The 13,657-nt window shown below is 50.3% G+C and overlaps 1 protein-coding gene across 9 annotated transcripts in view; it reads left to right on the top strand.

Moving 5' to 3' along the window:
• Hnf4a (hepatocyte nuclear factor 4 alpha) overlaps window positions 1-12,919 on the top strand; it is a 36,028-nt gene extending 23,109 nt beyond the window's left edge. For 3 of the 9 annotated variants that reach the window (XM_032904889.1, XM_032904882.1, XM_032904885.1), the window contains exons 6-10: window positions 2,759-2,846; window positions 4,138-4,293; window positions 5,800-6,036; window positions 8,782-8,934; window positions 9,956-12,919. In XM_032904889.1, coding sequence (XP_032760780.1) covers window positions 2,759-2,846; window positions 4,138-4,293; window positions 5,800-6,036; window positions 8,782-8,934; window positions 9,956-10,098 — 777 coding nt within the window. In that variant the 3' untranslated portion in view covers window positions 10,099-12,919. Of the gene's footprint in view, window positions 1-2,758; window positions 2,847-4,137; window positions 4,294-5,799; window positions 6,037-8,781; window positions 8,965-9,955 lie in introns of all 9 variants that reach the window. The other 6 variants (XM_032904890.1, XM_032904884.1, XM_032904886.1 and 3 more) reach the window with 2 other exon arrangements.
• Window positions 12,920-13,657: the final 738 nt, after the last annotated feature.

The raw sequence follows: 13,657 nt of genomic DNA, 5'->3' as shown, positions 1-13,657 counted from the left end.
CTACATACACACCCCTTGGCCTCCACGGACGACTTCGCTGCTTCCAGAAAAGAGAGGGATTGCCTTCCCAACACTGAAACACCCATTCTTTCATATGAGTCTGATGTTGCCTTGTCTCCTTTCTTGTTTTTTTGTTTTTTTGTTTTTTTGTTTTTTTTGTTTTTGTTTTTTGAGGTGGGGGGATTGTTGCTTTGAGACAAGATCTCACTACATAGCCTTGGCTATCCTGGAACTCACTCTGTAGACAGGCTGTTCTTAAACTCACAGAGATCCGCCTGCCTCTGCCTCCTGAGCACTGAGGTTTAAGGTGTGCACCACCACACCTGGCTGCATAAGTCTCTTAATCTCTCAGTTCCAGCTGCTCCTCTGTGCAGAAGCCAGCCCTCACCCCCAGCTTCTATAAACATCTATAAGAAAGCCATGGCCCTCTAGGTCAACACTGGCTTGGCTGCTCTTTGCCTCTCCCCGAGGCTGAACCCTGGATGCAGCTCTCCTTTAGAGAGCTGACAGTCAGGGATCATGTCCAAGCTGTCCCTGCTTTCTCCCACTCCTCCTCATGCCTCAGCCCCTGTCCCTCTGCTGGAGAGCCCGAATTAATGTTTAACCCCCCCTGTTCCTTCCCAGGAACTTAACAGGACAACAAGATACCCCCAAGCTGAGCAATTGTTAACCTCTATTTCCCACCCAAACCTCCCTGGCTGGGGCTCAGAGCATTCTCTGAGGGCAGTGATGGGTGGCCAGTAACATGGGCCAATCATTAACGCCCCCTTGCCTGCCCATACCCCAAAGCTGCCATGTCTGAGGGTTAGACCTGGGAACCTATTCGTGGTACACGAGGAGCCCATCTTGCCTAGTGTGGATGAGGCCACCTGGGAGATTTGGGGACATGACCTTCCAAAGGATCCACATTTCCATCGCTCTAGAGGCCGTCTTCTTGTTACACTACGTAGCTGTTTCCTGGCTTTAGAAGGCCAGCTCTGACTAGATGAGGCCTAAAGAGACAGAGTGATTGGCCTAAAGCCCAGCGCACATTGGCCACCAGGCTGAGATTTGACTTGGTCCTCAGTGTTCTGCAGGCTGAGAGCACACCGGAGCCCACTGGGCAGCGTGCACTCAGTGGTTAGTGTCTTCTGCAGCCCTTCCTGTTGCTCACGGAAAACAGTCTCACCCCTAAACTTTCCCATTCCTTCTCGTCTTTGGTTTCCCTCATGGGTTCCAGCCATGGTGGAGTGGAAAGGGGTGGTAAGCAGTAGGCTCGGGAGGAACTGGATCTGGTGAGGAAGTCAGGGTGCTATGCCATTCATCCTTCCTTCCCCCATTCTTTACTTGGCTTGTTTCATTAAGGGTCTGTGCGTTTCCTGTGTTCTGAGGATCCTCTGGGCTGCACAGCTTTAGAGAGGCTCACCCTGAGCTCCTTTCGATGCAGCCTCCCTGTCTCACTACTCTGTGCTCCCTCCCTCCCTCCCTCCTTTTCCCCCTTCTTCCCATTGCAGCACACGCACACCCAATTCCTAGTTTATCATTCTCTTCTCCTCCTCGCTCTCACAGCCTGACAGTTCTATGAGCTCAGAGACCATTGTGTCCCACACTGTCTAATAGAGTATCTAGGAAGGATGATGAGATAGTTCAACTGGGAAAGGTGTTTGCTGCCAAGGCTGATTCCCAGGACTCACAGGGTAGGAGGAGAGAATCATTGTTCTCTGACCTACACACACACACACACACACACACACACACACACACACACACACACACACACACACACACTCATATCTTTTTAGAAGAGCACACAGAAACACCTGACCCTCCCAGCATGCCTTGCTACCTGTGACCACCTACAGAGGTTACCACCCTGTTGCTATTCCCTGATATTTTCTGGTTGTCGCACTAAGGCCAATGACTTTAATGCACAGGCGATGTCCCGAAAGGCAGCTGGACTTGACCTTGAACTTTAGTCTTTACACACCACGATGCAAAGATAGGACCTGGCAATGGATCACCTGCCAATCCTGTACTTGGCGTGAGCGCATTTTAAGAACTGACATCCACACGGAAGCTCATGTAAATTCTCTGAGTGTCACAGACTCTTAAAGTGTCAGGGGAGTACACGCTCTGTGGGTATCTTTAGCACTGGTGACTTCTCAAACTCAGCGGAGCTTTGGAACCAACTGGGAAGCTTGTTGTCTGTGTATCCCAGGTCCAGCTCATACACACAGAGTCAGAGCCACTGAAGACTGAGCCCAAGACTGAGTTTCCCTAAAGCACCCTACACTGTTCCCTGGAACTGGTACACTGGTCGGAACTTAGGACCCACAGCTTTAAAGTATCTGGGGCAAGTCGAGGGTCTTTGGGGACCCTGATGAAGCCAGGACGTAGCTCCTTGCCCAAAGAACACACAAGTTCAAGAGCAGAGCAAACAGGAGGTTCCCTGTCTTGGACAGCACATGCCTCCATATTCCTGGTCTCTGAAGAATCCATTCTTTGTTTTGTTTTCCTTTTCTTTGTTTTTGGAGCTGGGGACCAAACCCAGGGCCTTGCGCTTGCTAGGCAAGCGCTCTACCACTGAGCTAAATCCCCAACCCCATGAAGAATCCATTCTTACTGCTCGCTTCACTAGTCAGGAGAGGAAGGCAGAGGTTTATGGTGTGCTCTTCAGAGTTCAGGTAGGCAGGGTAGAGGGAACGCTTGCCAAGGCTTGACTCTGTGCAGCCTCCCACCTGGGGTGCAGGTGCCCAGCTTCGTGCCTTCTTTCTTACAGGTGGCGCTGCTCAGAGCCCACGCTGGTGAGCACCTGCTGCTTGGAGCCACCAAGAGATCCATGGTGTTCAAGGATGTGCTGCTCCTAGGTGAGGAGGCTGCCCATCCCAGCCAGAGCTTGAGAGGCGGAGCCTGGCTTGGTGCACCCATGAGAGAAGGGTATCTCGATAGTAACACACAAGGACCAGGCGGGCAGATCAAAACTACCCCAAACTTGATATACTGATGTAAGTTGGTAATCCCCGCTACTAAGGAAACACAGGCAGGAGATTTACAAGGTCAGGACATGTCTGAGTGGATTAAATAGGGAGTTCATACCTGAGAAACGTAAGATAATCTTATTATCTTCAACTAAAATAACAAATAGTTTTTGTTTTTTTTTTTTTAATCTAGTAACCATCAGTTGAGAGCACACTAATAATACCTTGGGCTGGCAAGATGGCTCAGGTTACCACCTCTTGCCGAAACTTACACCTGAATTCAAACCTAGGGACCCACGTGGTGGGAAGAGAGAACCAACACCCGAGATTGTGTGCTGACCTCTGGGAGCACATCGTAACACACAGATTACTCCCCCAAGACAAACAAATGAAAGGCAATTTAAGAAAACATTTAAGGGGGGCCTGGAGGTATAGCTCAGTGGCAGAACACGTGGTCGCCCATACCACGACAGCAACAATTAAACTGAGTGTAACCCAGCCCTGTTCTTAGGCTTGACCAAAGCACAGGATTCCAGAACCCAGCTCTCCCATGGTTTCCTAATTCAGATGCAGGAGATACAGGTGCAAGGGAGGGGTTCTCCCAGCCTTCAAGTTACAGAGCAGTGTGTTGTCCGCAGAATCGCCAGCACATTCCAACGTTCTTTCTGGAGCTGAAAGGAAAGGTGGCCAGGAATGGCACAGCCCCTCCTCCCAGTCCACATCACCTGAGCCTTCAGGGCATTTAATTTGGAACGCTTGTGTAACATCCCTTAGATGCCCAGGACTATGCAAATGTCCAGACACATGTTTTAGTACACCTCTTTCAATACACCACCCCCAGATATTCTTCAGATATTCCTATTTTATAAGGAAACTGAGGGACAGCCCTTAGTGCCTCCTAAGCAGGCCTTGACTTTGTTTCCTTCATCTTGAGTCATGCAGGTGAAAGGAGTTTGGGGGACATGGAAATCCTCTGAAAAAGCCAAGTTCTTAGCTCACTCAGGACTCCAGAAAATCACCTTCCTCACACTTGCCTCAGATTTCTGATCTGTAAAATGGGCGCACTGACCTAGTAACTCCCTCTCAGGAGTACCTACGACACTCTTAATTGCAAACCATAGCCAGAAGGACAGGGGTCAACCGAGGTGATAGTCCCATCCCCTCTCCTCTACCCATTCAGGCAATGACTACATCGTCCCTCGGCACTGTCCAGAGCTAGCAGAGATGAGCCGTGTGTCCATTCGCATCCTCGATGAGCTGGTCCTGCCCTTCCAAGAGCTGCAGATTGATGATAATGAATACGCCTGCCTCAAAGCCATCATCTTCTTTGACCCAGGTATCATCCACACCTCCTAAGCTGACCTTCACACCCTCAGACCTGCTGTCTCGCTCCTGTTGGACTTACAGCCTCTTGGGTTGTCATGACAACCAGAAGTACTTTTCATCAGCCCCACTGAGTAGATGAGGCAGACCAGGGTTCCCAGGGCAGAAGAACTCAGCAGGACACCAACTACAAAGACCTGGCTTTTACTTTTCTCATCTTCCTTCTTATCCATTATCCCGAGCATTCTTTTTCCCATCCTCCCAGGGCGCCATTATTGTGACTTTTCCATCTCCATTGACTACTGCTGAAGCTTGCAGTGCTATTCTTGTCCCGTCATCTATGGTCAGTGTCTTCGGCTTTTCGCTTGTTGGAACGAGGATACTGGATTCCCCTCCTTTATGACTCTCTCTGTCCTCTCTCTGTTGACTGTGCTGACTCTCATGCCTGAGTTTGCACAGTATGTCCGTAGTCGAATCTTGGTGCAACACCTGCTTTTGTTTCTCGGTTATCTGAGGCTTGCTGTGCCCTTTTTACCTGCTGCCTTGAGGACCTGTTGGGCGCGAGGCGCTGTCCTTGGTGCTGGCCCCTGATTTCACAGAGATCAGCTGGATTATCTTAACATGTTACCTGCGAGATAGGAGCTGTTGTCCCCCCATTTTCAAACAATGAGAAGATGGAGGTGCAGAGATACTCATTCAAGGCCACACAACTAGAAGCTTGCAGAGCACGGATGTGAACTTCAGGCTCGTAATTGATAATGTGGTCTTTCCAACTCGTGGTCTTGCTTTCCACTTGCAACTCTCCATTCCCCAGAGAGTAAAGGTCTAGCTCCAGTCCTGCAGTGCGAAGCTTGGGGCTGAGCAGGTGGCCATGGCTCAGGAATGGGTGTGATATCACTGGCCCTAGGGCAGAGTCGGCAATTTGGCTGAGGGCAGGGGACCTAGTTGAGTCGTACAGAACATCCATAAAAGATGATTGGCTGCTGAAAAAAAGGGGTAAGGTGTGAGTGGTATGCCTTTCTGCTGGAGTAGGTTAAGCCTTAGCTGAGTCCCCAGGTGACAGGTGGCAGGGAGGGGGGCATCTCTTGATGTGACAAGTGCAGGGTCTAGATTGTGGGACCTTATCTGTGGGCTGGGAGCCCCAAGTTCACATCATGGCTCTTCTAGCAACTGGTTCCATGAGCTGCCCAAGTTTTCTTTATTCCTTTTGCCCAAGACAAGAAGAAGCCAGGACTCTCAATAGCTGAGCTCTCATCTAGTGCATTCAAAATGCTGCATTTGATTCCTAGCGCAGCATAAAAAGTATTCAAAAGAGAAATGAGATTCTAAGATGCTGTACTAGACTTCCTACCTTTCTCTGCTTGGTTCTAGGAAGCCACTCCTTATTCTAGAGTAAGCTGGCCATGGAAGACCCTAAATTCTTGCCCCAGCACTGGTTAAAGCTCCCTGGGTTCCAAGGTCAATAAGCCCACAAGTTAGGGGACATTTGGTCTTCATCTGACCACCCTTCCCATTGCAGATGCCAAGGGGCTGAGTGACCCAGGCAAGATCAAGCGGCTGCGGTCACAGGTGCAGGTGAGCCTGGAGGATTACATCAACGACCGGCAGTATGACTCTCGGGGTCGTTTTGGAGAGCTGCTGCTGCTCCTGCCCACTCTGCAGAGCATTACCTGGCAGATGATCGAGCAGATCCAGTTCATCAAGCTCTTTGGCATGGCCAAGATTGACAACCTGCTGCAGGAGATGCTGCTTGGAGGTCTGTAACTCTGGGGGGATGGTCTCTGGGGAGCTGTAGTGCTGTGTCTCTTTGGGACGCAGGCTTCATCTGCATCTGTGCTTGCTGGCCTCTAGACCCCACTGCTTCCTCGATGGGAGCCTTGGACAATCTCCCTTGTCTGTTGGACCTTGGCGAGAAGGAAGGAGGTCCATTTGTTCAGACGCAGAGGGAATAAAATGAGTCAGACAGTCATGTTGTAAGGTGGGGGAGGGTGTCATAGAAATAGAAGTGAATAATAAAAAAAATTTTAAAAAGACAAGTCATGCGGGGGCCTTTGGATGAGTCAACCAAGAGATGGTCCCCTGAAGTGGTGTCTAAGACCAATGGGTAAAAATTACTATATTTTAAAATCTTGGGAAACATTCTAAGCGCAAGTCATTTTTTTTCCAGGCTCTGAGGTAAGGGAGGGGCATGCATGTGTGAGGCGTGTTGGGTGGAGGAGACGCAGGTGGGAAGTCACTAGAGACCAAGTCCTAAACAAGGCTTGGTGCGCCAGGGTCAAAAACATTGAGTTTTTATCTAGGAGCAAACATGAGCAAACCCTCAGCAGTAGGGAGTGTGTGAGGCAGCCTGGGAAACAGAGGGAGACTTTGGAAGGGAAGGGTGAGAGGAAGGAAGGAAGGAAGGAAGGAAGGAAGGAAGGAAGGAAGGAAGGGGAAGGAGGAGGAGGAGGGAGGGAGGAGGGGGAGAGAAGGAAAAGAAAAGAAGAAAAGGATGGAAGGAAGGAGGATAGGAAGGAAAAGGGAGGAAATTGTATTTTATTCAGTCTACAACTTTTGTAAAGAGACTGAAAATTAAACTAAAGTTTTAAGCAATCCCATCTAACTTAGTGATCAATAATGAATTTCAGGGAGCAGGGGACAGAGAAACCCGTCAGGAATATTACTCTATCCCATCATCTGAGATGCTGGTGTCTTGGACTGTGGGAATAGAGCAGGCAGAGAGAGAGAGAGAGAGAGAGAGAGAGAGAGAGAGAGAGAGAGAGAGAGAGAGACTGTCTGGATACAGCGGATGCTGAAGTGGGCGGCGGCAGAGAGGACAAAGGGTCAAAGGTCAGGGCTGCACTTGTGCTCTGAGTGGTGGAGTCAATGGCGGGATGCTTCACTGACGAGGAAAATGAGGAAATACCTAAATCTGGGTCTGGGGTCAGAGAATCCAGGTCCATTCTGGACTGACACAGCAGGAGCATTAGAAATCCCAAGCTGGGTTACCCAGACCATAAGTACATACATCAGATGGCCCAGCAATGGGGGAAAGGCAGCCCTGGGCTTTCTAGCATTTAGGAGTCAGAAGAAGAAGTGTTATGGAAGCGTTAGTCAAAAATAAATAGGTAGGTAGATAGATAGATAGATAGATAGATAGATAGATAGATACCAGGTAGGGGCATTGGAGAAAAGCAGGAGAACCAGGAAATCCAAGAAAAGCCATGTTTTCAGGAGGACAGGGTGAACAATGGTGTTAAAGGGGGGTGGGGGGCAGGGAAAGGGGCATGGGAGGGGATGGACTAGGGAAGGAGGGAGGAGAGCCACAGCCTGCAGGCTCTCAGTCCTTTTGTTGAGAGCAGTTTCAGAGGGCCGGGAGATGGAAACCAGATTGGGAGGGAATCACGGAGTAAGTAATAACTGAATGGGAAAGAGAAGAACCTGATCGGAGGCATGGCAGACAAACCCCCGCTGGGTGGGAGAAGCTGAGGTTGATTCCGAGCCAATGGCCTTAACCACAGACCATAGCATCCGGGCTGAACTAAAAGGAAAACTAAAGACAGCGCCCAGCCACCCTTAGAGAGAAGTGGGGGAGGGTCAGTTCCCCCTCAATAAGTCTGAAGGATTCTTTCTGGGGTGGGCGACAGTCAGCAGGAGAAGCTGGAACTGGAGGCTTGGCAAGTGTTGGGGTGGCATAGTGAGTGACCCCAAGGTGGAAGCCAAGGCTGTCGGCCTCAGCAGCATTGGTTACTTGGGAGACGTGTGGCTCCTTTTTGAGGGGAGATGTCCCGGGTGTTGCTTAGCTGCGTGTCTGTCCTCTGAGATATGAGTAGAAATTTCTCCAGAAATCACAATAAAAAACAATCTCGGGGTTGGGGATTTAGCTCAGTGGTAGAGCACTTGCCTAGCAAGCGCAAGGCCCTGGGTTCGGTCCCCAGCTCTGAAAAAAAGAAAAGGAAAAAAAAAATCTCCAGAAGTTGACCAGTGTCTCCCACAGCGAGAACCACTGGTAGGCAGTAACTCACGTCCTTCTCACAACGACCCTGTGACTGGGAGGTTGTTGTGGGTCAGGTGTCATGGCTGCCAGGATCAGGAGCTGTGGTCTGCGTCCCAACACATTTGGGTGAGACAACCTCCCTGGATGCTGCTGTCTCTTCTGTAGAATGGATGATAACAGGGTCCACTCTCCAGAAGTAACGGGAGGATCAAATTATGTCCAGTATAGAAAGTGCTTGGAGCCTGTACCCGCACGTGAGGGGGGCCCAGCAATTAGTGATCATCTTACGACACGAGCGAAGAGACTGCTCTTTGCACTTAAGCTTAGACGTGCCTGCTTTTGTTTGAGGCATGAAGCTCATGGGACGTGCCTGGCTATTCCTGCATTGCTAACCCAGGGATAAGTAAGAGGCACTGCCGGTCTTGATGAGCAGACTGACTACCACATTGGGGGAAATGGTGTTTCAAGGCTGTGGTCCTTCTCCAAGACTTCCAATCCTGACTGATGCCTCCTCCTTGTCTACAGGGTCTGCCAGTGACGCGCCCCACGCCCACCACCCCCTGCACCCTCACCTGATGCAAGAACACATGGGCACCAATGTCATAGTTGCCAACACGATGCCCTCTCACCTCAGCAATGGACAGATGTGTGAGTGGCCCCGGCCCAGGGGGCAGGCAGGTGGGCAGCCTGGGGTCAACTCTACAAGGGGTAAAGAGGGGGACTAAGAAAGAAAAGAAGGCAGGAGAAGATTTGCCTACAGGGGGAACGAGGGACATAGCGCCTGTGTTCCAGAGTAGGGAAATGAAGGGCTTGGGTTGTTGATGATTAAAGCTGTTTATTCAGTGCGGCTGCGTCTTCAGGGAGGTGTTTGACGATGTCAACTGTATGAGGCAATCCGCTAGGTGAGGGGACCATTGGGAAAACATTTGTGGGCTGAGAATTCCATCTATTAGGTGACCGCGTCCGTTGAAGTAGGCCTGGCCAGATGGATACGGTCATCCATCTGGAAGGAGACTGGTAACTAAGTAGGACTTAGCTCCTCAAAGAACGGAATCCTCAGTGAGATGAGGTGGCTCCTGGGGCGAAAGGGATTTCTTTGAGCCTGGCTGTGGGAAAGTCGTCTGCCAAACGAAAGCAGCCAGTAGCCTGAGACGAGATGCCTTCTCCTTTGTGTTTCTCTCCTGCTAAACATTGAAGAAGGGCCCTGCTAGGCCCTGCTGTCTCGTCTGTAGAATGCATGAAAATGGTGTCCGTTCTCCAGAACTGATAGAAAGTGCTTTGAGCCCGTACCCACACGTGAGAGGGGCCCAGCAATTAATGATCGTCCTACTCTTAAATCTTACATCTTATCTCTGGGCCTCAGCTGCTGTCCTTTCTTCCAAGTCAGGATTTTTTTTTTTTTTTTTTTTTTTACCACATGTATTATTACTTCGGGGACCAGTCACACCTGGACCCTGGTCTGGGACGGGCAGCCTGAGTTTCCATGTTAAATGGTGGCCGGATGGGTAGTAGGGCCTCATGAAACGTAGATTTTAGGGTCTGGACTCCTAGAAGTTTGAGTCATAACCACCTTAGGGATTGGATTCCTCGTCTTCTCTTATGGAATTACCTCAGCAGGTGGATGAGCATTCTCTCAGCTCTTTGGTTATTCCCACAGAGGCTGGCTTTTGGGGTAACTTTCACCTCTTTCTCCTTTCAGCCACCCCCGAGACTCCACAGCCATCACCACCAAGTGGCTCTGGATCTGAATCCTACAAGCTCCTGCCGGGAGCCATCACCACCATCGTCAAGCCTCCCTCTGCCATCCCCCAGCCAACGATCACCAAGCAGGAAGCCATCTAGCAAGCCGCCGGGGGGTGGGGGTGAGGCTTCTGCTGGTTCACACCCTCAGAGAGCGCCTGGGTGTAACTTAGTCACGGCAGAGAGGATGTGACAAGAGGGACCAGTCCCGGAGCAGCCACGGAAAGGGTGCAAGGCCCAAAAACATGCGCCGAGGGTCGCATGCATTGCCACCCCTGACCCCACATCCGGAGGGCGGGGCTTTGCCTTGAGGAGACCCCGGCGGGGGGGATGTCTTCCGCTGCCTGGACTCTTCTCAAGTTGAAGCTGCCGTCTTCATCTTCCCCTCATATCTTCCCTCAACTTCTTCACCCCTAAAGGACAACCATCTGCAGATGTGGCAGGACCTTGTTTAAAAACAACTCCCTTCTCTCTCAGCTGGGGCCTCTTCCTTCTGGTGCTGGTCAGGGGGCCGGAAACAAACCTTCTGAGGTCGCATCAGCCTGCATTGTAGTATTCCTCTCTCCTGCTGTCCCAGCCTCAGGTGACCTGCTACCTTCCTCTAGAGTTACCTTCCTCTGCCATCTGACTTCTCCAAAGCCATCTCTCTGGAGGCTGAGGAAGCCATGGCAACCATTTTCATTCTGAGAACCTTCTGTGAGCACTGACCTGGGTGAGGTAGAGGGTAGGAGTTGCCATTCCTCCTCTGCCCACATCACGGCGATTCTTGGCTCTAGCATTAGGAGTGATAGGCCCTATGGCTTTCTACAGCAGAGAACCACCCAAGGGTGGCGATTAAACAGAATGTGGAGAGAGGGTGGCCGCCATTGGGAAAGTACCTAGGAAGAGGCGAGCTTTGTGTTTGTCCCTTGACGGGGAAGGTAGGCTTCTGGCTAGTTTTAGGGGAGAGCAGCCTGGACAAAGGCCCATAGGTAGGCAAAATAGTATAGGAGGGAGGCGATGAAGAAATTGGTTCCCATGGAGTTGTGTCAGGGCACACGCTGGGGACCATTGAACGACAAACTGAGGTCAGGGGTAGCTGCCATGTGGGGGCTGTCAGAAGATGAGGACAGCATCCTGCAGAGGTAGGACTGCTGAGATGGAGTGAGGAGGCCATGCTAGAGCCTACGGATGAGACAAAGGGATGGATCAGAGTTCTCCCAGGACCTGTCAGCCTCTTCCGTACTTCCAGACGACGTCACAGGACGTTAGACAGCCACCATTCCATAGAACCTTCCCTGCAACCCAAACATCATTATGGAAGATATAAGTAGAGGATCTTAACTGCCTCACAGGAAGCTCTTGTCTCCCCTGGTATGGAATTCAGAGAGTTCCTCATCCTTTACCCGTGTCAAACCCAAAGGCTTACTCTTTCCAGAGCTGGCCAGCCAGAGACTGTTTTAAAGTCCCCTGGAAGTCAAGAATCCAGTTTACTGATAAGAGTAAAGTTGATCCAGGACTCCTGTCCTTTTTTCCCACTGATCTACCCAAGTGTGGGTGAGGAGCAGCAGGCCATGGATCCTGGAGGAGGGACCAGTCTAGTCTGGCAGTCAGAGCTGAGGAGTTTGGGTGAGAGGCAGAAGGACAAGAAAGCCTGGGTTTCAGGCTTGCTTGAGAAGCTACATTCAAGGTACATTCTGGAGCTCCTCATCCCCAGCAGGCAGAGATCCACCCCTGGCTAACTCTTGATGACTTTGCAGAGCCCCTATAAAGTGCCTCTGGCCAACAGAAACAAGAGGAATATCCCCTGGAAATATGCTAAGTGGAAGGAATGAGCTGTGAGACCCGATAGTTATGGTCCCTCAAGGCTGATCCTTCTGAGTGGGTGGGGCTAGCACCCCAGTGTCCATCAAGCAAGGTCTATCCTTCTGAGTGGGCAGGGCTAGCACTCCAGTGTCCAGAAATTCCAGTCTTAATGATAGGTCCTCTGAAAAAGAGGTGCAGAGGAGTAATGGGGCCAGCTGCTTAAAGAAAAAGAATACCCACAGGCCAGGACTGTCAGAACAGGTTGAGTCAACCCCTTAAAGCCCAGGGGTTGGTCTCAAGAGTGGCTTTTCCATGCTCAGAGCCCCCAAGACTTCCTTGGCCACTCTCACTCCAGTGCCCCCAGAGACCCCAGCCAGATTGCTCAGACTGCCCTGCATGAAGGCAGAACAGTTGAACTCTCTCTGGTCCTTATCTTCTATCCCTCCATCCCCAGTGCCGTCATGAGAGGAGTAGGTGATGTTGGGCTTCAGTGGTAGCAGTCTTCTGGGGCGGGGGTCAGTCGCTGTCCCAGTCAGTCCTTTCTGAAGGAGAAATCCATTCCACATTAATAACTTGATTACAACGCAGGAAGTACGCGATAAAGGAAAGTCTACTCTTCTGATTGCAAGCTGAAGAACTACGTTGGAGCCTTTTTCTTCTGAGCCTTGTTTCTAGTACATGATACGATGGGACTAAGTAGAAGCTGCTGGTGGGCAAGGGTGGGTGCCACGGTTTTTCCCCAAGAGCAGCCTCTTTACTTCAGGGAGTTCTCGGAAACTTTCAGGATTCGGGGGGCTTCCCTGAGAGGAGCCGAGAGAGGATTAGAAGCGGACATCCTCGGCTTCTTGTGATGACCACGCCTTTTGTCTTTGCTAGAACTCTCTGTGACTTCCCCTGGTGAATTCTAATCACGGACTTCATGCCAAGCATCCGGAAGTACGCTGAGCCCCCATCAGATCAATCAGTACCTTCCTGTGGTTGTGCAAACATCACAGGGTCCCACACTGATCCCCAAGTCCCCACTATCACTGCCCAAGGGGTTAAAAAAAGAAAAAAAAACCCTCAAAAACAGTTCTTACTCCTGTGTTTTAGCAAAAATTTATCAAACAAAATAAATGGTACATATGTTTTCTAAGTCCTTTTACTGGTGTCTTTTCCCACATAGTGTTAGAAATAGGACAGTCTGGTGGCATTCATGGTGGACAAGAATCCTTCCTTTTTAATAACCCTTCCTATCAAGAGGTTAAACTTTATGAATAATCTTTTATCATCTAGATGGGGAAACTGAGGCTCAGGTAATTTTCTATGAAAGTCAAAGGTAGAAATCCAATCTTCTGCCGTGTGTGTGTGTGTGTGTGTGTGTGTGTTTGCATGTAGAAGGCTGCATATGTATATGTATGTGTATGTTTGTGCCGAGGGAAGACAGAATGACTTCATGTGTTGTTTCAAGGACATCGCCCACCTTGTTTCTGGAGACAAGAGACAAGATCTCTTGTTGGCATGGAGTTCACTGATTAGGCTGTTAGTGGCCAGCAAACCCTGAGGATATGTTTGTCTTCATTAGGGGGATTTACAGCATTTTCCAGGGGCTAGGGAGATGGCTCATTGGTGAAGAACACTGACTGCTCTTCCAGAGGACCAGGGTTCAATTCCCGGCACCTACCTGGTGGCTCCCAACCATCTGTAGCTCCAGAACCAGGGAATCCGACTCCCTCTTCTCTCCTCCAAAGGCAACGACAAATGTGGGCCAAAGCATGCATGAGGGGATACGTCCACGCATATTGAATAAGTAAATGTTTTTAAAACCATGTGATTCCACACCTAACTTTTATACAAGACTTCTGGAGATTGAACTTGGTTCCTCATGCTTGTAAGA

This window comes from Rattus rattus, chromosome 5 (genome assembly GCF_011064425.1).
Source record: "Rattus rattus isolate New Zealand chromosome 5, Rrattus_CSIRO_v1, whole genome shotgun sequence".
Lineage (NCBI taxonomy): Eukaryota > Metazoa > Chordata > Mammalia > Rodentia > Muridae > Rattus > Rattus rattus.
This window is presented reverse-complemented; position numbering and strand designations above follow the sequence as displayed.